The sequence below is a fragment of the Oncorhynchus tshawytscha genome, linkage group LG03 (genome assembly GCF_018296145.1).
Source record: "Oncorhynchus tshawytscha isolate Ot180627B linkage group LG03, Otsh_v2.0, whole genome shotgun sequence".
NCBI lineage: Eukaryota > Metazoa > Chordata > Actinopteri > Salmoniformes > Salmonidae > Oncorhynchus > Oncorhynchus tshawytscha.
The window spans coordinates 6674660-6693026 of NC_056431.1; the positions used below are offsets into that span (position 1 = coordinate 6674660).

General features: G+C 42.8%; 2 protein-coding genes across 3 annotated transcripts; one reads left to right on the forward strand and one right to left on the reverse strand.

Moving 5' to 3' along the window:
* Positions 1–234: 234 nt before the first annotated feature.
* Positions 235–10440, reverse strand: LOC112222725 (cell division control protein 42 homolog). The gene is made up of 6 exons (XM_024385450.2): positions 10328–10440; positions 3372–3476; positions 3028–3100; positions 2712–2821; positions 1346–1543; positions 235–1186 (listed from the first exon to the last, which is right to left on the reverse strand). The coding sequence occupies exons 2-6, from the start codon at positions 3474–3476 to the stop codon at positions 1097–1099; spliced, it is 576 nt and encodes a 191-aa protein (XP_024241218.1). The 5' UTR covers positions 10328–10440; the 3' UTR covers positions 235–1096.
* Positions 10441–13150: 2710 nt separating this feature from the next.
* On the forward strand, positions 13151–16876 carry LOC112222726 (myeloid leukemia factor 2). 2 transcript variants are annotated; one of them, XM_024385452.2, is made up of 8 exons: positions 13151–13829; positions 14118–14229; positions 14576–14611; positions 14756–14809; positions 15046–15174; positions 15309–15468; positions 15702–15916; positions 16396–16876. In XM_024385452.2, the coding sequence occupies exons 1-7, from the start codon at positions 13786–13788 to the stop codon at positions 15911–15913; spliced, it is 747 nt and encodes a 248-aa protein (XP_024241220.2). In that variant the 5' UTR covers positions 13151–13785; the 3' UTR covers positions 15914–15916; positions 16396–16876. The 2 variants fall into 2 exon arrangements, with proteins under 2 accessions (XP_024241220.2, XP_024241219.2); XM_024385451.2 differs by having other exon boundaries at positions 15702–15909.
* The last annotated feature ends 1491 nt before the right edge of the window (positions 16877–18367 follow it).

The following is an 18367-nucleotide window of genomic DNA, read 5'->3' on the forward strand; positions in this document are numbered from 1 at the left end:
ACCCCTCAGATTCTACCAGTGAGAATACCTGTCCTCTCCCCCATCCGTCTGCATCCATGTTGCTTTAGTCCAACACTAATAAAACAATTGTGATGCATGTTGCTCGTGTTCTGCAGTCGACTTGGTCAAATAAACTTGTTTTGACTACAGTTTCTTCTATGATGTGTGATGTATACCATCATGTGAAACGTATATAGAAAAATAAGAATTACACACTAACTCAATGACCAACTGTGTCAGTTAAACTATTTTATTACAAACATTCTGCAATTACAAACATCCAGAAGTTGACTAGGAAACGGTTATAATCTCACCATCATTGTTATTATCAAGATTAAGATCAGCTATTCAAAATAGTACAGCTTAATGTGTTATACTATCAACCAATCACAATCAAGTTGGTAGTCAAGCAAAAAAAGAAAACGTACTCCCAAAAGAATATAATATACACTAAGAATTTCCCAAAAGAAAATTATAAAATTAATACATTATACATGACACAAAAAGAGATAAAAAATAATATATATTCAGTTCTGTGTTGCCTTCAGAAGGCAGTAAAAATCTGAGGCGAAAATGCACTTGGTGTGTCCCAAAAGAAAAAGTGACCATTCTAGCATGCTAGCCTGGTCGGGAGTGGAAACAAATCTTGTGTTCTCCCCCTCCCTCCTCAAAGTAGCAACAAAAGAAAATGTCAATTAAGTGTTTCCCCAAGGTATTTATTTCATTTAAGCTAGGCACAAAGGCAACATGACAGGCAGGTAGGAGAGCCCGCCCCACAGAAGTAATGTTATGGTAAACACTTCAGATGTCTAAAGTGTATCTGGAGAAGGAGACTAGATGAAAGTTCTGTTGATTCCTTCCCCACTTGTATTCTTTACTTGAAAGACCACATTTCTTTCGTTCTCCTCTCCATTTTTCAATACATATTAAGAAGGCACAGTGCATGAATGTATTGGAGTCTCGATGCCATTTCATCTCCTTCCTTTTCACTCTTTTTTGTCCTTTTTCAAGCTGTTGATCTGCTTCTCTTATTTGTAACCAACTCGCCTATTCTTAACCCTGCCCCTCTACCGCTCCTTCTCTCCTCCTCCTCCCTTTATAACAGGACACAGCGTTTCTTGGGTTTAGTCTCAGGAGGTTCCAAAGCTGCCAGGATGGCCTCGTCAAACACGTTCTTCAGCCCCCTCTGAGAGAGAGGAGAGAGGGAGAGTTTGCATTGACTTTTCATGGTTTATAAATGTATTCTAACCTATTTTGTGAAGTACAGCAATGTTTCAGCCACCATGGGTCCTTATCAGCTCTTTTTCCCTCTAACAATGTATCATCATAATCCTTGGCCCCTTACCTGCGTGAGGGCGGAGCACTCCACATATTTGACGGCCCGGAGATCCCGGGCCAGCTTGTCTCCGCTCTCAGGGGACAGGGGCCGCTGTTTGTTCTTGGCCAGCTTCTCCACAGTGTTGCTGTCGTCCCTCAGATCCACCTGGGTGCCCACCAACAGGAAGGGTGTACGAGGACAGTGATGGGAGATCTCTGGAACCCACTACATGGGTTGAAGGATACACAGAGGTCAGAGTGTGTACAGAGTCAGTTCATATGCTCAATTCAAAATCATTTTTACATTTTAGTCATTCAGCAGACGCTCTTATCCTGACAGAGTTACAGTTAGATTCATCTTAAAATAGCAAGGTGAGACAACCACACACCTCAGTCGTAGTAAATACATTTTTCAGCAAAGTGAGTGCTAGTAGGAAAAGACAAGTGCATGCTTTCTTTTTTTTACCCTGAGCTAGCCCCTAGCCATTCTGTTTGTAGATATCAACAGAGATAGATGTAAGCCAGGAATGGGATCGCAGATCAATTTCCCAAAATTAGTTTTAAAAATATATATATATTTTTTTTAGGAACTAATTCGGGGTCTCAACTTACTGTTGAGAGTTACAATAGTATAATACAATTTGCAATATTGAAATATGGTTGTGAATCAGAAGTTTATTGTGTTATGTTAGTCACTGAGAGCCACTGAATTAGCAAAGATTGGTAAATTTAGAATGGTAAATTAGTCGAGCCATCTGTAGTAATCATGGTCGAATTACCGACCGGAAGGCCCCCATTAAATTGTCACGCTCACTCAGATATCATATTAAAACTGCAAACATTTCTCTCCACATTATGGCAAAGTGTGTAGAATTTAAGAACATTTGCTGTAAAACTACACGTTCTTCTCTCCACCCCATGGCAAAATTAGTAGAATTGCATGAAATGAGTTCTAAAATTGTAAAATCTTCTCTCTGCCCCATGGCAAAATGTATAGAATTGAAGCAAACTTAATTTAAAACTACAACATTTTATCTACACTCCATGGCAAAATGTGTAGAATTTCAGGAAATGAACTAAAACTTCAATGTTTTGCTCGCAAGACAACTTAGGGCCCCCGAAAGGCTATGGCTGGCTCTGACTGCATGTGTTGGAATGGATGTGGGTACACAGACCCGTGTGCCACTGCGGCCCCATCAAAGTTGCCCATTCCTGATGTAAGCAATATGAGGATGACTTCACATAGCCTTCCAATGGGCTTTGGGAGATCTTCTGCCATAACAGGAGTTGAAGTGGCTAAGGAAAGGGTTCAGATCCATCATCTAGAAGTTTCTCTATGGGTAATAATACAAGGTAAAAAGTTGAGGTGTGGCGACTCAGAGACCAACACCGACCTTCTCTCGGACATTCTCAAAGGATGAGGGTGAGACGCAGGAGAAACAGACGAGGAAGACATCCGTCTGCGGGTAGCTGAGAGGTCGCAGCCTATCGTAATCCTCCTGACCTGAGACGACCAATCAGAGGAAGAGAACGCTGTGACAATGAAACTAATGTGAAATTGAACGATTCAACTGGTTGAGTTGCATTTACAAGACATCATATGTTCTCAAGAATGAACAAAAGCAGACTAGGATTGAGTTGTAGCACAGCGACTGCTTAACAGAAGGAGGTACAGACATAAAAGCATAAATTGACAGACAAAGAGATTACCTGCTGTGTCAAAAAGCCCAAGTGTGTAGGGTTCCCCTCCGATCATCACCGTCACTGCATAATTATCAAACACCTGCACACATGAGACACACAAAAGAATTAGTAAAAAAGTTCAAGGGATGTTACCCATGTTTAATTATTTCATGAAGCAAATGTAAATCAATAAGCTAAACGTTAAATAAAAGGTTCAAATCAAACATTACCCCAACTGGCAGGCTGGTTATGGTGTTAAACCCCATTCTACCCTCCCACTCAGCTCTCTGGACATCACCCCACTGACCTCCACAGTGTTTATGGTGTGACTTGTTTGCCCCTACTTCCACCCTCCCCTGCCCACCTCTTACCGTAGGCACGTATTCTGAGGGGAACTTGTTGGTTGTGTAGGAGATAAGTAGACAGGTCTTTCCTACAGCTCCGTCCCCCACCACTACACACTTTATTGTCTGCATCTACTCAGCGAGAGAGACAGACGCAGATAGAAAAGACACACCAGTCATAACATAGTAGAGTTAATATCTTATGAAAGACATAATTGAGACCTTGCTTGTAACGCCATACAATAACAGTAACTGGGAAACTAAAAACAACACAACCAGACAGAGTGGAGATGACAACAGCACCGTGATTTGCAATAACACTGTCTGCCTTGCCTGCAGCCTAGTGATGTACAGACAGGTGATGTTCATGGTGTGTTAGGCTAATACTCAAAACATGGACATCTACTGATCATCAAACCACAAATGATGCTTGACCGCATTTGAAACATGTTGATTGTCACTAATGGATCCTTTCGGGACTCCTAATAGCCAACGGAAGGAGGTAGAGACAGACAGGTAAACAGACAGGGGTCCAGGCAAATCAAAATATGCCTGGACTACCCAAAAAACTGTGTCTGTGACAAACTTGGTGTTATGTAACAAAAAGTTATTTCCAGTTACTGCTAGACAACGTTAACTTCCGCATACTTGCATAGCAAAGACATGGCAGGGAAAGGGAAGCGACATGATGTAGTCATGACTATTTGTTGCGTTTTGCCTGATTTAAGATTCTAATTTCAAATCGTTACTTCTGCTGAATAAGTAGATAAACACATTAGAAACGGGTAGTCTATATCTAGCTGCTTTTAGCAACGCTAGTATTTCCACACTAGTGATGCTAGGAATTATCTTGCAAAAAAACGCTATAGTTTCCGGTCACAACTTTTAGACTTGTTTACGTGCGGTTTGTTTTTAATGTTTCTTTGCTACCTGCCAACTTTATGGCTTTTACTTTTTAATTACCGTCTTATATTTTTACCTCGTGTTTTCATTCAACTTTTTCACCCCGACGCTTTATCTGGACATGGTTTTACAGGACCTCCACCAGCCGAAGCTAAGTAAAGGATGAAACATCGTCTGTACCACCAATAAGTATAGATAACGTGAGTAGTATAAATCCCCTCGCACGGTCCCCTCAACCGGACAACTTTCTCAAGGCTTCTGAAAGGAAATGCTGTAGGAATGCTCAGCCGGTGTCGCTCATTCAGCCGACAAACTTTCAACTGGTTCTCCCCATTAAGCAACGGGTCAGAGGCCGAGCCTTCTCTGGTCTCTACTCCTTCCGTTACGGGGTCTGAGACGCCGAAGCCTCCCACCATTAGCTCTGACAAATTGAACACCCTAGTCATTGGCGATTCCATTACCGTAGTATTAGATTTAAAACTAATCATCCAGTGATCATACACTGTTTACCAGGGGGCAGGGCTACCGATGCTAAGGCTAATCTGAAAATGGTGCTGGCTAAGGCTAAAACTGGCGAGTGTAGAGCGTATAGGGATATTGTTATCCACGTCGGCACCAACGATGTTAGGATGAAACAGTCAGAGATCACCAAGCGCAATATAGTTTAAGCGTTTAAATCAGCTAGAAAGATGTCGGCATCGAGTAATTGTCTCTGCCCCCCACCCAGTCAGGGGGAGTGATGAGCTCTACAGCAGTCTCACAACTCAATCGCTGGTTGAAACCGTTTTCTACCTCTCCCAAAATATAGAATTTGTAGATAATTGGACCTTTTTCTGGGACTCACCCACAAACCGGACCAAGCTTGGCCTGCTGAGGAGTGATGGACTCCATCCTAGCTGGAAGGGTGCTCTCATCTGATCTATGAACATAGACAGGGCTCTAACTCCACAATGAGATAGGGTGCAGGCCAGGCAGCTAGCCACCCTGCCAGCTTAGTGGAGTCTGCCACTAGCACAGTTAGCTATCCCCATTGAGACCTTGTCTGTGCCTCGACCTAGGTTGGGCAAAAATAAACATGGCGGTGTTCACTTTATCAATCTCACCGGAATAAACACCTCCTCCGTTCCTGTCATTATTCAAAGAGATTGTGATATCTCACATCTCAAAATAGGGCTACTTAATGTTAGATCACTCACTTCCAAGGCAGTTATAGTCAATAATCATAATCTTGATGTGATTGGCCTGACTGAATCATGGCTTAAGCCTGATGAATTTACTGTGTTAAACGAGACCTCTCCTCCTGGTTACACTAGTTACCATATCTGCCTTCCTGAAGACAAACAATGTATACGAAACGCCTCAGTCTGGTTTTAGACCCCATCAGAGCACCGAGACTGCACTCGTGAAGGTGGTAAATTACTTTTTAATGGCGTCAGACCAAAGATCTGCATCTGTCCTCGTGCTCCTAGACCGTAGTGCTGCTTTTGACACAATCGATCACCACGTTCTTTTGGAGAGATTGGAAACCCAAATTGGTCTACATGGACAAGGTCTGGCTTGGTTTAGATCTTATCTGTCGGAAAGATATCAGTTTGTTTCTGTGGATGGTTTGTCTTGACAAATCAACTGTACATTTCAGTATTCCTCAAGGTTCCGCTTTAGGACCACTTGTTTTCACATACGCCTATATATATATATGTATATACACACATACGCATATATATATATATACACATATATATTTTCCCTCTTGGTAATGTCATTCGGAAATATAATGTTAACTTTCATTGCTATGCGGACGATACACAGCTGTACATTTCGATAAAACATGGTGAAGCCCCAAAATTGCCCTCCCTGGAAGCCTTTGTTTCATACATAAGGAAGTGGATGGCGGCAAATGTTTTACTTTTAAACTCGGACAAAACAGAGATGCTAGTTCTAGGTCCAAAGAAAGACAGAGATCTTCTTTTGGATCTGACAATTAATCTTGATGGTTCTACAGTCATCTCAAATAAAACCGTGAAGGACCTCGGCGTTACTCTGGACCCTGATCTATCTTTCGACAAACATAAAGAATATTTAAAAGGACAACCTTTTTCCATCTTCGTAACATTGCAAAAATCAGAAACTTTGTCAAAAAATGACGCAGAAAAATGTATCCATGCTTTTGTCACTTCTAGATTAGACTACTGCAATGCTCAACTTTCCAACCACCCGGATAAAGCACTAAATAAACTTAGTGCTAAACACGGCTGCTAGAATCTTGATTAGAACCAAAACATTTTATCATATTACTCCAGTGCTAGCCTCTCTACACTGGCTTCCTGTTAAGGCAAGGGCTGATTTCAAGATTTTACTGCTAACCTACAAAGCATTACATGTTGGCTTGCTCCTACCTATCTTTCCGATTTGGTACTGCCGAATATACCTACACATACGCTACAGTCACAAGATGCAGGCCTCCTTACTGTCCCTAGAATTTCTAAGCAAACAGCTGGAGGCAAGGCTTTCTACTATAGAGCTCCATTTTTATGGAATGTGAGAGATGCAGACTCGGTCTCGACCTTTAAGTCTTTATTGACTTTAAGACTGATCTCTTCAGTAGGTCCTATGATTGAGTGTAGTCTAGCCCAGGGGTGTGAAGGTGAACGGTAAGGCACTGGAGCGACGAACTTCCCTTGCCTGGCCGGTTCCCCTGTCTCCACTGGGATTTTCTGCCTCTAACCCTATTACAGGGGCTGAGTTACTGGCTTACTGGTGCTCTTCCATGCTGTCCCTAGGAGGGGTGCGTCACTTGAGTGGGTTGAGTCATTGACGTGATCTTCCTGCCCGGGTTGGCGCCCCCCTCGGGTTCGTGGGCTATACTCAGCCTTGTCTCAGGGTAGTAGGTTGGTGGTTGAAGATATCTCTCTAGTGGTGTGGGGGCTGTGCCTTGGCAAAGCGGTGAGGTTATATCCTGCCTGTTTGGCCCTGTCCGGTGGTATCGTCTGACAGGGTCACAGTGTCTCCCGACCCCTCCTGTCTCAGTCTCCAGTATTTATGCTGCAATAAGTTTGTGTCGGGGGGCTAGGGTCAGACTGTTATATCTGGAGTATTTCTCATGTCTTATCTGGTGTACTGTGTGAATTTAAATATGCTCCCTCTAATTCTCTCTTCTCAGAGGACCTGAGCCCTAGGACCATGCCTCAGGACTACCTGGCCATTTGACTCCTTGCTGTCCCCAGTTCACCTGGTCATTCTGCTGCTCCAGTTTCAACTGTTCTGCCTATGGCTATGGAACCCTGACCTGTTCACTGGACGTGCTACCTTGTCCCGGACTCTCTCGAACTCTGAATGCTCTGCTATGAAAAGCCAACTGACATTTACTCCTGAGGTGCTGACCTGTTGCACCCTCTTCAACCATTGTGATTATTATTATTATCTGACCCTGCTGGTCATCTATTAAGATCTTGGCCATGTTCTGTTATAATCTCGCCCTGGCACGGCCAGAAGAAGACTGGCCACCCCTCAGAGCCTGATTCCTCTAGGTTTATTCCAAGGTTCTGGCCTTTCTAGGGAGTTTTTCAGAGCCACCGTACTTCTACATTTGCATTGCTTGCTGTTTGGGGTTTTAGGCTGGGTTTCTATACAGCACTTTGTGACATCGGCTGATGTAAAAAGGGCTTTATAAATACATTTGATTGATAGTCCGCTGGAAGTGACCTCGCTGAGGAACTGCATGGGTCTGTAACAGACCCACATTTGGAAATGCTGGTTAATTAAACGTTCCAATAGATGCATTTTTTTCTCTCACAAATTCACCCCCTGCATAAGGACCAAGCCTACAGACAATCGACAGAGTAAATTGAAATTAATTGTATTTATTTTCTGGCGGACCAGTCAGGTTTTTTGCAAGCTAATTCCCAGCAACGCTAGTGCAGCTCTACAGTTATGGCTTAACTAAATTTAGTAGACAGCAAGTGAACTGGACTGGGGGGCACCGGACATAGGCTGCGCTTAGACTGGTTGACTAATTCTGATATTTTGACCAATCAGATCAGCTATGAAGAAGTAAAACAATCAAACAGCTGGAGGCAGGGCTTTCTTCTATAGAGCTCAATTTTTATGGAATGGTCTGCCTACCCATGTGAGAGACGCAAACTCAGTCTCAACCTTTAAGTCTTTACTGAAGACTCATCTCTTCAGTGGGTCATATGATTGAGTGTAGTCTGGCCCAGGAGTGTGAAGGTGAACGGAAAGGCTCTGGAGCAACGAACCGCCCTTGCTGTCTCTGCCTGGCCAGTTCCCCTCTTTCCACTGGGATTCTCTGCCTCTAACCCTATTACAGGGGCTGAGTCACTGGCTTACTAAGGCTCATACCGTCCCTAGGAGGGGTGCGTCACTTGAGTGGGTTGAGTCACTGATCTTCCTGTCTGGGTTGGCGCGCCCCCCCCCCGGGTTGTGCCGTGGCGGAGATCTTTGTGGGCTATACTCGGCCTTGTCTCAGGATGGTAAGTTGGTGGTTGAAGGGGGCTGTGCTTTGGAAAAGTGGGTGGGGTTATATCCTTCCTGTTTGGCCCTGTCCGGGGGTGTCATCGGATGGGGCCACAGTGTCTCCTGACCCCTCCTGTCTCAGCCTCCAGTATTTATGCTGCAGTAGTTTGTGTCGGGGGGCTAGGGTCAGTTTGTTATATCTGGAGTACCTCTCCTGTCCTATTCGGTGTCCTGTGTGAATTTAAGTATGCTCTCTCTAATTCTCTCTTTCGGAGGACCTGAGCCCTAGGACCATGCCTCAGGACTACCTTACATGATGACTCCTTGCTGTCCCCAGTCCACCTGGCTGTGCTGCTGCTCCAGTTTCAACTGTTCTGCCTGTGATTATTATTATTTGACCATGCCGGTCATTTATGAACATTTGAACATCTCGGCCATGTTCTGTTATAATCTCCACCCGGCACAGCCAGAAGAGGACTGGCAACCCCACATAGCTTGGTTCCTCTCTAGGTTTCTTCCTAGGTTTTGGCCTTTCTAGGGAGTTTTTCCTAGCCACCGTGGTGGTTTTAGGCTGGGTTTCTGTACAGCACTTTGAGATATCAGCTGATGTACGAAGGGCTATATAAATAAATTTGATTTGATTGGTCAAACAACCAATTGGTAGAGGAAAAGGTGGACCTGCTTGTCTAAATACACTCATTTCCCAGAAAAATGCAAGGACAGTAAGCATGCCATTGCATAGCTACAGATTGTTACACCAGATAATGTGATTTAACCATAGATTTTGGGGATCCATTACTGGGAGTTACAGGTTAGGTACTGTTTGGCGTAGCACAGAGTTTTTGACCAACCTTAATTTGGCAACACTAAAATGGCGCTATACACATTATTTTAATAACTGAGCATTTTCTAAATTCAAACGTACCACCTGCAACTGGACACAGTCATTTTAAAATATACACGTTTGACCGAATTGACAACAGTTTGTAAAGATTATATCATTAAGGTTGGTCAAATTATCTGCGCTAACGTTACAGCATACAGTAAGTAACCTGTAACTCCCAGTAATTGATACCAACAATATTTGGTTTCACACATATTGTGTAACAATCTGTAGCTAGCCATTAAATTCTCAGTCTAAAAATGAATGTGAAAGTTAAACCTTAGAATTTGTTCTACACTGTATGAAGTGTCAGGCAAAAATGTAACAATACATTCATACCAAACGTTAGCTACCGGCTTTCGGGAGACACTGACATGAAGCATACAGCTAGCCAAATAATTATGGGTAAAGTTAGATCGTCATAAAACAATGCCGATAGTTGGTTATTTTGTACAGTCCAAAACATTCGAGACTGCCCGCATATCATGAAACTTTTCAAAGTTATGACAATGCGGGTTGGCTGGCAAGCATTGCCCCTCGGTTAGCCTGTGGTTGCTAATTTCCTAAAGAGTCGCTTATGGTCGTTAACGACATTATAACAATTCAACGTTTCTTACGTGAGTAGGCACTAATGTATAACGATGGACGAATCTATACTACAACTGTCTTCACATTTATTCAACTAAAACAATTTGATTATGCCCGTTTTCAGAAAAGTACTCACCGTTTTTCTCCGGCAATTAGGCGTTGGTTACATCCGGGTTTGACTAGACCACTTCTGCGCAGCTGCGAGCGAGGATTCCACCCCGGTCCTTGTGTCAGTGCTGCCATCTACCGACACAATAGAGTAATAAATACAATACAATCTAATTGTATGGTCGCGTACATATTTAGCAGATGTTTTTGCGGGTATAGCGAAATGCTTATGTTTCTAGCTCCAACAGTGAAGTAGTATCTAACAATTCACAACAATACACACAAATCTAAAAGTAAATTAATGGAATTATATAAATACTAGGACGAACAATGTCGGAGTGACATTGACTAAAATAGTGTACAATACAATATATACATATGAAATGAGTAGAACAATATTCTAAACATATGTCTATGTACATAAGCCTCTAAGGTGCAGGGTTGAGTGACCTGGTGGTAGCCGGCATCTAGCCAGTAGTGTGTATGACGACGACTTCCAAACATAATATCAACAACAAATAAATCAACTTCATAAACGTGACAATCGAAAGGGTGGAATGGACTGGAGTGAAAACTGAACCACGTGAGGATAGGAGTACAGTGGAATGCACACCATCTAAAACCACAAAAAACACTACAGCTGCACCATTGAGAGCATCTTGACTGGCTGCATCACCGCTTGGTATGGCAACAGCACCACCCTCGATCGCATGGCGCTTACAGAGGGTGGTACGGACAGCCCAGTACATCACTGGGTCCGAGCTCCTTGCTATACAGGACCTCTATATCAGCTAGTGTGAAAGGAAGGCCCGGGAAATCGTTAAACTCGAGCCACGTAAGCCATAGACCTCTCTCTCTGCTTCCGCACGGCAAGTGGTACCAGTGCATCACGTCTGACACCAACAGGTTCCTGAACAGCTTCTATCTCCAAGCCATAAGACTGCTAAATAGCTAACAGAATGGCTGCACGGACTATCTGAGTTGAACCTTGTATTTAAAAAAAAAAAAAAGTTTTGCACTGTCTGTATGCACAGTCACAGTATTATACACACTAACTGACACTCCAACACACACATAACATGCACACACATTTATATGGACTTTAGACAGTCTTGATACCTATTCACCTTACCCCTATACATACAGTGCATTCGGAAAGTATTCAGACCCCTTCACTTTTTGCCCATTATGTTACGTTACAGCCTTATTGTAAAATTGATAATTAAAACATGTTCCTCATCAATCTTCAAACAATACCCCATAATGAAAAAGCGAAAATAGGTTTTGATGAAAAATGAAAAAAACAAATACCTTATTTACATAAATATTCAGACCCTTTGCTATGAGACTAAAAATTGAGCTCAGGTGCATCCTGTTTCCATTGGTCATCTTTGAGATGTTTCTACAACTTGTCGTAAATTCCGTTGATTGGACATGAATTGTAAAGTCACACACCTGTCTATATAAGGTCCCACAGTTGACAGTGCATGTCAGACCAGAAACCAAGCCATGAGGTTGAAGGAATTGTCCTTAGAGCTCTAAAACGGGATTGTGTCGAGGTTCAGATCTGGGGGGGGAAAGGAACCAAAACATTTCTGCATCATTGAAGATCCCCCAAGAACACAGTGGCCTCCATATTTCTTAAATGGAAGAAGTTTGGAACCACCAAGACTCTTCTTAGAGTTGGTCGCCTGGCAAAACAGAGCAATCGGGTGACAAGGGCCTTGGTCAGGGAGGTGACCAAGAACCCGATGGTCACTCTGACAGAGCTCCAGAATTCCTCCTTGGAGATGAGAGAACCTTCTAGAAGGACAACCATCTCTGCAGCACTCCACAAAGGCCTGTATGGTTGTGTTGCTAGACGGAAGCCAATCCTTTGTAAAAGGCACATGATGGCCCGCTTGGAGTTTGCCAAAAGGCACCCAAAAGAACTCTCAGACCATGAGAAACAAGATGCTCTGGTCTGATGAAACCAAGATTGAACTCTGTGGTCTGAATGCCAAGCGTCACGTCTGAAGGAAACCTGGCACCATCCCTACGGTGACGCATGCTGGTGGCAGCATCATGCTGTGGGGATGTTTTTCAGCAGCAGGGACTAGAAGACTAGTGAATAATTATTATTCTGATTTTTTAAATCCATATTAGAATAAGGCTGTAATGTAACAAAATGTGGAAAAAAGTCAAGGGTTCTGAATACTTTTCGAATGCACTGTGTCTACCTCTATCACTCCAGTATCCCTGCACATTGTAAATATGGGATTGGAACTGACCATGTATATAGCTTATTACCTTGTGTTCTTTAGTGTTATCTTTAGTGCTACTTTGATATTGATCAGTGCATTGTTGGGTTTGGTGCTGCAAGAAGGCATTTCACTATGCTTCTGCATGTGACATTAAAACTTAACTTCAAAAACATATTTGACAGTTGGCACAACTTTTGAGCATGCATGCATGCAACAGAAGTTTGATCCTCAAAAGCAAGGCCTGTAGAGAGCAGTGTTCTCACATTTCTGTAACTTCTGGCAATATTTTGATTCCTAAAGTTGTTTCTGAGTCTTGTTTTAAAATGTTCTGTTTTTACAGTCATATCAAGGCAAATCTTTAGAAAAAAAGATAGTTGATTATGATTTTAAGCCCTATATCATTTATGTCACCCAGTGACATAATGATACCCTCTCACCAGCTCTATTTAGTGACATTCATAAGAAAAAATACATGTTTAATGTAAATAGATACCAAAGAAGTGACATTGGTTGACAGATATTACACATTAGCAAGGGTAAGGCATGTTGGCCCTTTTGCATTCTATCCTCATTGACGACGAGCCTGCGTCATTTCCGGATGTTGCCCCCCCCCCTTTTTTTATTGACATTTCGCTTAATTCTAGCTTGCGGGCTACAGGCGTTTTGCAGGGTCATTTGTTTTTTATTCGGTGACATTTAGCACCACGGCTTCTGAACGGAAAGGTGCATGTTTTGCACAACATATAGGCGTTTGTAGGTGTCAGGTTGTTGGAAAATTGTGGAGACATCAACATCTTTCTTCCTTTGGATTCCTGACGTTTTGGCTTCCTTTGTCAGCTTGACTTCCGTTTTCATGTGCAATCAACAGTGGAAAAATAGCTAGTTAGCTATCTTGCTAGGAAAACCCTAGTCAATGTGTTAAGTTGTACTTAGGCGTGAACAATATAAGACTTTCTATCTGCAAATACGTCTGCTTTAAGGGGCTAATTTCCTACGTTGGTTTGCAAGCTAGTTTTCAGGCTAGTTTCCTTACACGGATGCTAGGTGGCTAGCAAGGATAGCTTGCTAACAATACTGCTGCACATTTCTCACTATTGTCCGTCTACGCTGTACTAGAAGTGTCGAAATACCTGAATGAGAGGTCGTAAACTTACTGTCCTCTTACATTATTTTTTGTACTGAGGCCCCAAGAAACTACGTTTTTAGCTAGCCCCAGCTAGCTTAATTAGCTAACCAAAACACCATGTTTCGATATTTAAATGACGTGGATGACAACCCTTACATGATGTGAGTATCGTATTGCCTTTTATCCAAGCGAACTGCATATCTTGCTTTTATACCCACTTGCATGCATCAACCCAGTCGTCGTTTGTTCTGAGATTTAAAGGCCTAATCTCCTGCCACCATGTGTATTAGTTAACTACATACACCACATAGTGTCATGATCCATCCAAGCCATGATATAGTTATCTCTAGGGTTTTCATAATGTCAGCAATCCTTTTCCTTATTCACTGCTGTGTTTTTTTTTTTCATGGTCTGTATCCTCAGTGAGATAAATCATTTCTGTTTTGAAGGGATCCATTTGCAGCCCAGAGGCAACAGATGAGGAGTCTGTTTGGGTCATTTGGCTACGAACCTTTCCCCCTCAGCCCTCAGATTCAGCCTCCCCGTGCACCCCACCTTCAGGTGTGTGTGTGTGTGTGTGTGTGTGTGTGAGTGAGAGAGAGACTACTCTGAGTATCTCTAGTAAGTGTGTGATGTTGGGTTCAATTCCACTTCAAATTTAGGAAGTACAGTACAATTCAAATTCTCTTCAATGAGTAAACATTGGAATTTGAATTGGATAACTTTTGAATCGACTAATTAAAATGGAATCGACCCCACCCTGGTATGTATACAGCACAACACACCATAGCTATTTCACCTTTGATTATATGTAGTGTAGACTCTAATTTTATAGTACTTCATGCCATACTGCATTGTTACTGCATATTTGTTGTCTGCTGTTAAATAACCTCCTACTGCTTTTCAGGCTGGGGCCCTGCAGCCGTTTGGAATGATGGGAATGGTGAGTCCTTGTCCCTGCGTGTTAAGATGTTATCTCTGCCTCTTAGAGCACAGAAAAGCACCCAAGGCCCTGTTCCAATACATTCAAAACTAATTCTCAATTTCAGAATCAGATAACTGACCTCCTCATGTGTTCCTTCCCTAGGGGGGAGGCTTCATGGACATGTTTGGGATGATGGGAGGAATGATGGAGAACATGGTGAGTATTTCCAGAGATATTCCCTCACCTGCTTTCTCAGATCAAACATGTTCCTGAGCTAAAAAAAAACATCCTCAATGGAGATTCTCTGCGTCCAGAAAAAAACAAACATTTTAGAGTTAACGTTTTGTGACCCAGCAACAACTCTGTCTAAAGCAAAGAACCAACATGAGTTCAGTGGATGAAACTTAAACATAATCCAGCTAGACAAGATGTGTTATCTTCTTTCCCTTTAGGACAGAATGTCTGGTTCGCCAAACTGTCAGACGTTCTCTTCCTCCACAGTCATCTCCTACTCCTCCTCAGACATGGGAGCCCCTAAAGTCTACCAGCAGACCAGCGAACTAAGGACTGCACCTGGAGGGGTAAGAGCAGGCCAAATGACATTTACTACTGTGATTGCATGTACATTTTTTCAGTAGGGTTTTACAATGCCAGTCCTCCAGAGCTACTGGCCTCTACTACCAGCTCCCTGCTGAACACTACCTCCTCCCCTCAGATTCGTGAGACGCGCCAATCGATGCGTGACAGCGAGAGCGGCTTGGAGCGCCTGGCCATTGGCCACCACATCTGGGACCGCGGTCACGTGATGGAACGCTCCCGAAACCGCCACACGGGTGACCGCGAAGAACGACAGGACTACATCAACCTGGAGGAGAGTAAGTCGCGGAGCTACATGTGCTACTCACTACGGTTCTCCAGAATCAGTATGACCATACCCATGTTTCTAACCCTCAAGTAATAATAAACCATTTGCCTTGAGTAAAAAAACACATTCATTCTTAATGGCTGTATTTGCAACTGTTTGTTTCCATTGCTAGACTTGCCTGGTTAGAGGTACGTCTGGCCAGGTTTCTGACCCCCACCCCCCCGCCCCCTGTCCCTCTCTCAGGTGAGGCTACTGCCTTTGATGAGGAGTGGAGGAGCACAGCCGGAAGGTACCCTCCCCCAAATGCACGGGGGATAGACTACGGCCGGGACAGGAGGGCAGGGGGCCAACAGCTGGCCCTCGCCGCCCCACCCAGCTCCTCGTCTCCGCCCGCCCCTCGCCATGAGTCTCCCAGACACCTCCCACCCGCAACTCGCCCCCGCTACGACTGGTGAGAGGTAGGAGGAGCATGACCTGTGTATGTCTGTGTTTGTAAAAGTGTGTGTACTGTGGACAGCACAGTTCCAAATCAATTCCTGTACCCTTTGTTGATCTGAAAGTAGTGGATAGGCATCAACCCTGATATAGGGTCTTTGCTTACGCCAATCCTGATCCAGTCATTTCAAATCCACTAGGTGAGTCAATAAGGTCCAGGGAACAGATGAGATGAGTCTGGACCTGGGCCTGTCCCAGTTGTTAGCTTGTCTGGGCTCAATGGGTGTATCTCAATAGTCTACAGTGGTTTACGTTACACCACTCCTCCATCTGCTCTGACATTAAACAAGTGGACATGCAAAAGCTCAGTCCCAGTAAGAATCCTCCATATTGCTTTTGACATAACCAGTGTTTTCAGATCAGGGTAGGAGAGGAGACAAGAAGCTACTATGACAGTCGAGATCCACATCACCCACTGATGTCATGTGTTCTCTCCTGCCAGGGGTCAAGGGTGAAAGGTGAGCAGAAGGATGGAGGAGAGGATACCGAGGGGATCTGCCTGATGCTGTGAATGAAGAAGGGAGAAGAGGGTCACTACTGACCGTCAAGATGTTTGATATGATGGGACTGTCTATATATAAACTATACATTTAACACACACACACACACACATCAGAACCCAACACACTCAATACCCGTAATTATGGTTCAACCTCTCTGCTGTTACCGTTCACATACACATGTGCGGACACACATGATTACACACATTCAAGTTGTATATAGAGCCACCCTCCAACTTCACATGCGTTAATTTCCCAACTCACTATATAAATATATATAAATTGCCACACTACATACTACACGTGCTGTACAGTCCATATATGTTTGTGTAGACACTAGTGTGTCTGTGAATTGAATTGTATACTGTTGACTAATTAAAATAATTAATGAAAACAAACATTAAATATTGTTAGATAATTGCACACTGTGTTGTGGTTTGTCATGGAATAGTGAGTGGATGGGTTATGTTTTTAGAACAGGTTTTGACCTGACGAGGACTGCCATTACTGAAGGTGGTACAGGAGAAATGGAGTTTGCTGATGTTTTTCTGTCTTAATACAGTCACTTGTCTGACATCCCATTTCCATGTAGGGAAGTAAACTGACATTCCAACAATTTTCATTGTTGAAAAACCATGAGAATTGGAATTTAAGTTTAATTCCCAAATAGGCACAATTGAAGTGGAATTGATCCCAACCCTGGTGCATGTGAAAATGTTACTTGGTTGTATTTTTGTTTTGCTGTTGAATCTGTTCAATATTCCGCATGTCTTTCCATCCCAACACTTTGTTTCTATTATAAATGCCACAGTAAATAGTGTGTCTTATGGCACAGTCCATCCCTTCATACATACTCCCTCACTCTCTTGTGTGTGTAAACTCCTGCTCTCACTATCTAGTGTCAGAATAGCTGCAGATGGTCATATGACATCCAGATGGAACACACCAGAGAAGAAGCCAATCAAAATCCTCCCTATCCTCTGCCCATTCTGTGGCACATTCCCTCTGGATTTGTCTCTTCCCCCCTCTCTCTTCCATAATTGTCACCTTCATCTCTGAGGTTCCATCTGTATTTTATAGCTGCCTTGTGTGCTTTATTGTTCGTTCTCTATCTTTCATCTCTGTATTCTGTTAAATGCTACCCATCACTAGTTAGTTGGCCCTGGCCTTCATTCACATACAGTGCCTTGCAAAGTCATTCAGAGCTTTTGGATTGCTTCACATTGTTACAAATTAGAATTTATTAATTTAATTGTCTTTTTTTGTTAATCTACTCAAAATACTCTGTAATGTCAAAGTGGAAGAGAAATTCAAACATTTTTTAAAGATGAATAAAAATGTGATAACTAAAATATGTCCATTGCGTAAGTATTCAGCCTATTTGTTTATGCAAGGCTAAATTAGTTCAGGAGTAAAATGTTGCTTAATAAATCACATAATTTACATGGACTCACTCTCTATGAAATACTATGGGTTGACATTTTTTAATGACACCCTTCTTCTGTCCCCCGTGCATACAATATCTGTAAGTTCCCTCAATCAAATATTGAATAACAAGCACAGATTCAACTACAAAGACCAGGGATCTTTTTGAAAGCCTCAAAGAAGGGTAGTGATTGGTTGATGGATAACAATAACAAATCAGACAATGAATATCTCTTTAAGCATGGTATAGTTAATAATTATGCTGTGGATTATGTATTAAACCACCCAGACACATCAAGATAGACATCCTTCTGAACTGAGGTGCAGGACAGGAATTAAACTGCTCACTGATGTAACCATGAGGCCATTGGTGATTTTAAAGCAGTTACAATGGATGTGATGGGAGAAAACTTAAGATGGTTCAACAACATTGTAGTGACTCCACAATAATGACTCTAAGTGAAAAGAGAATTACAAATATTCCAAAAC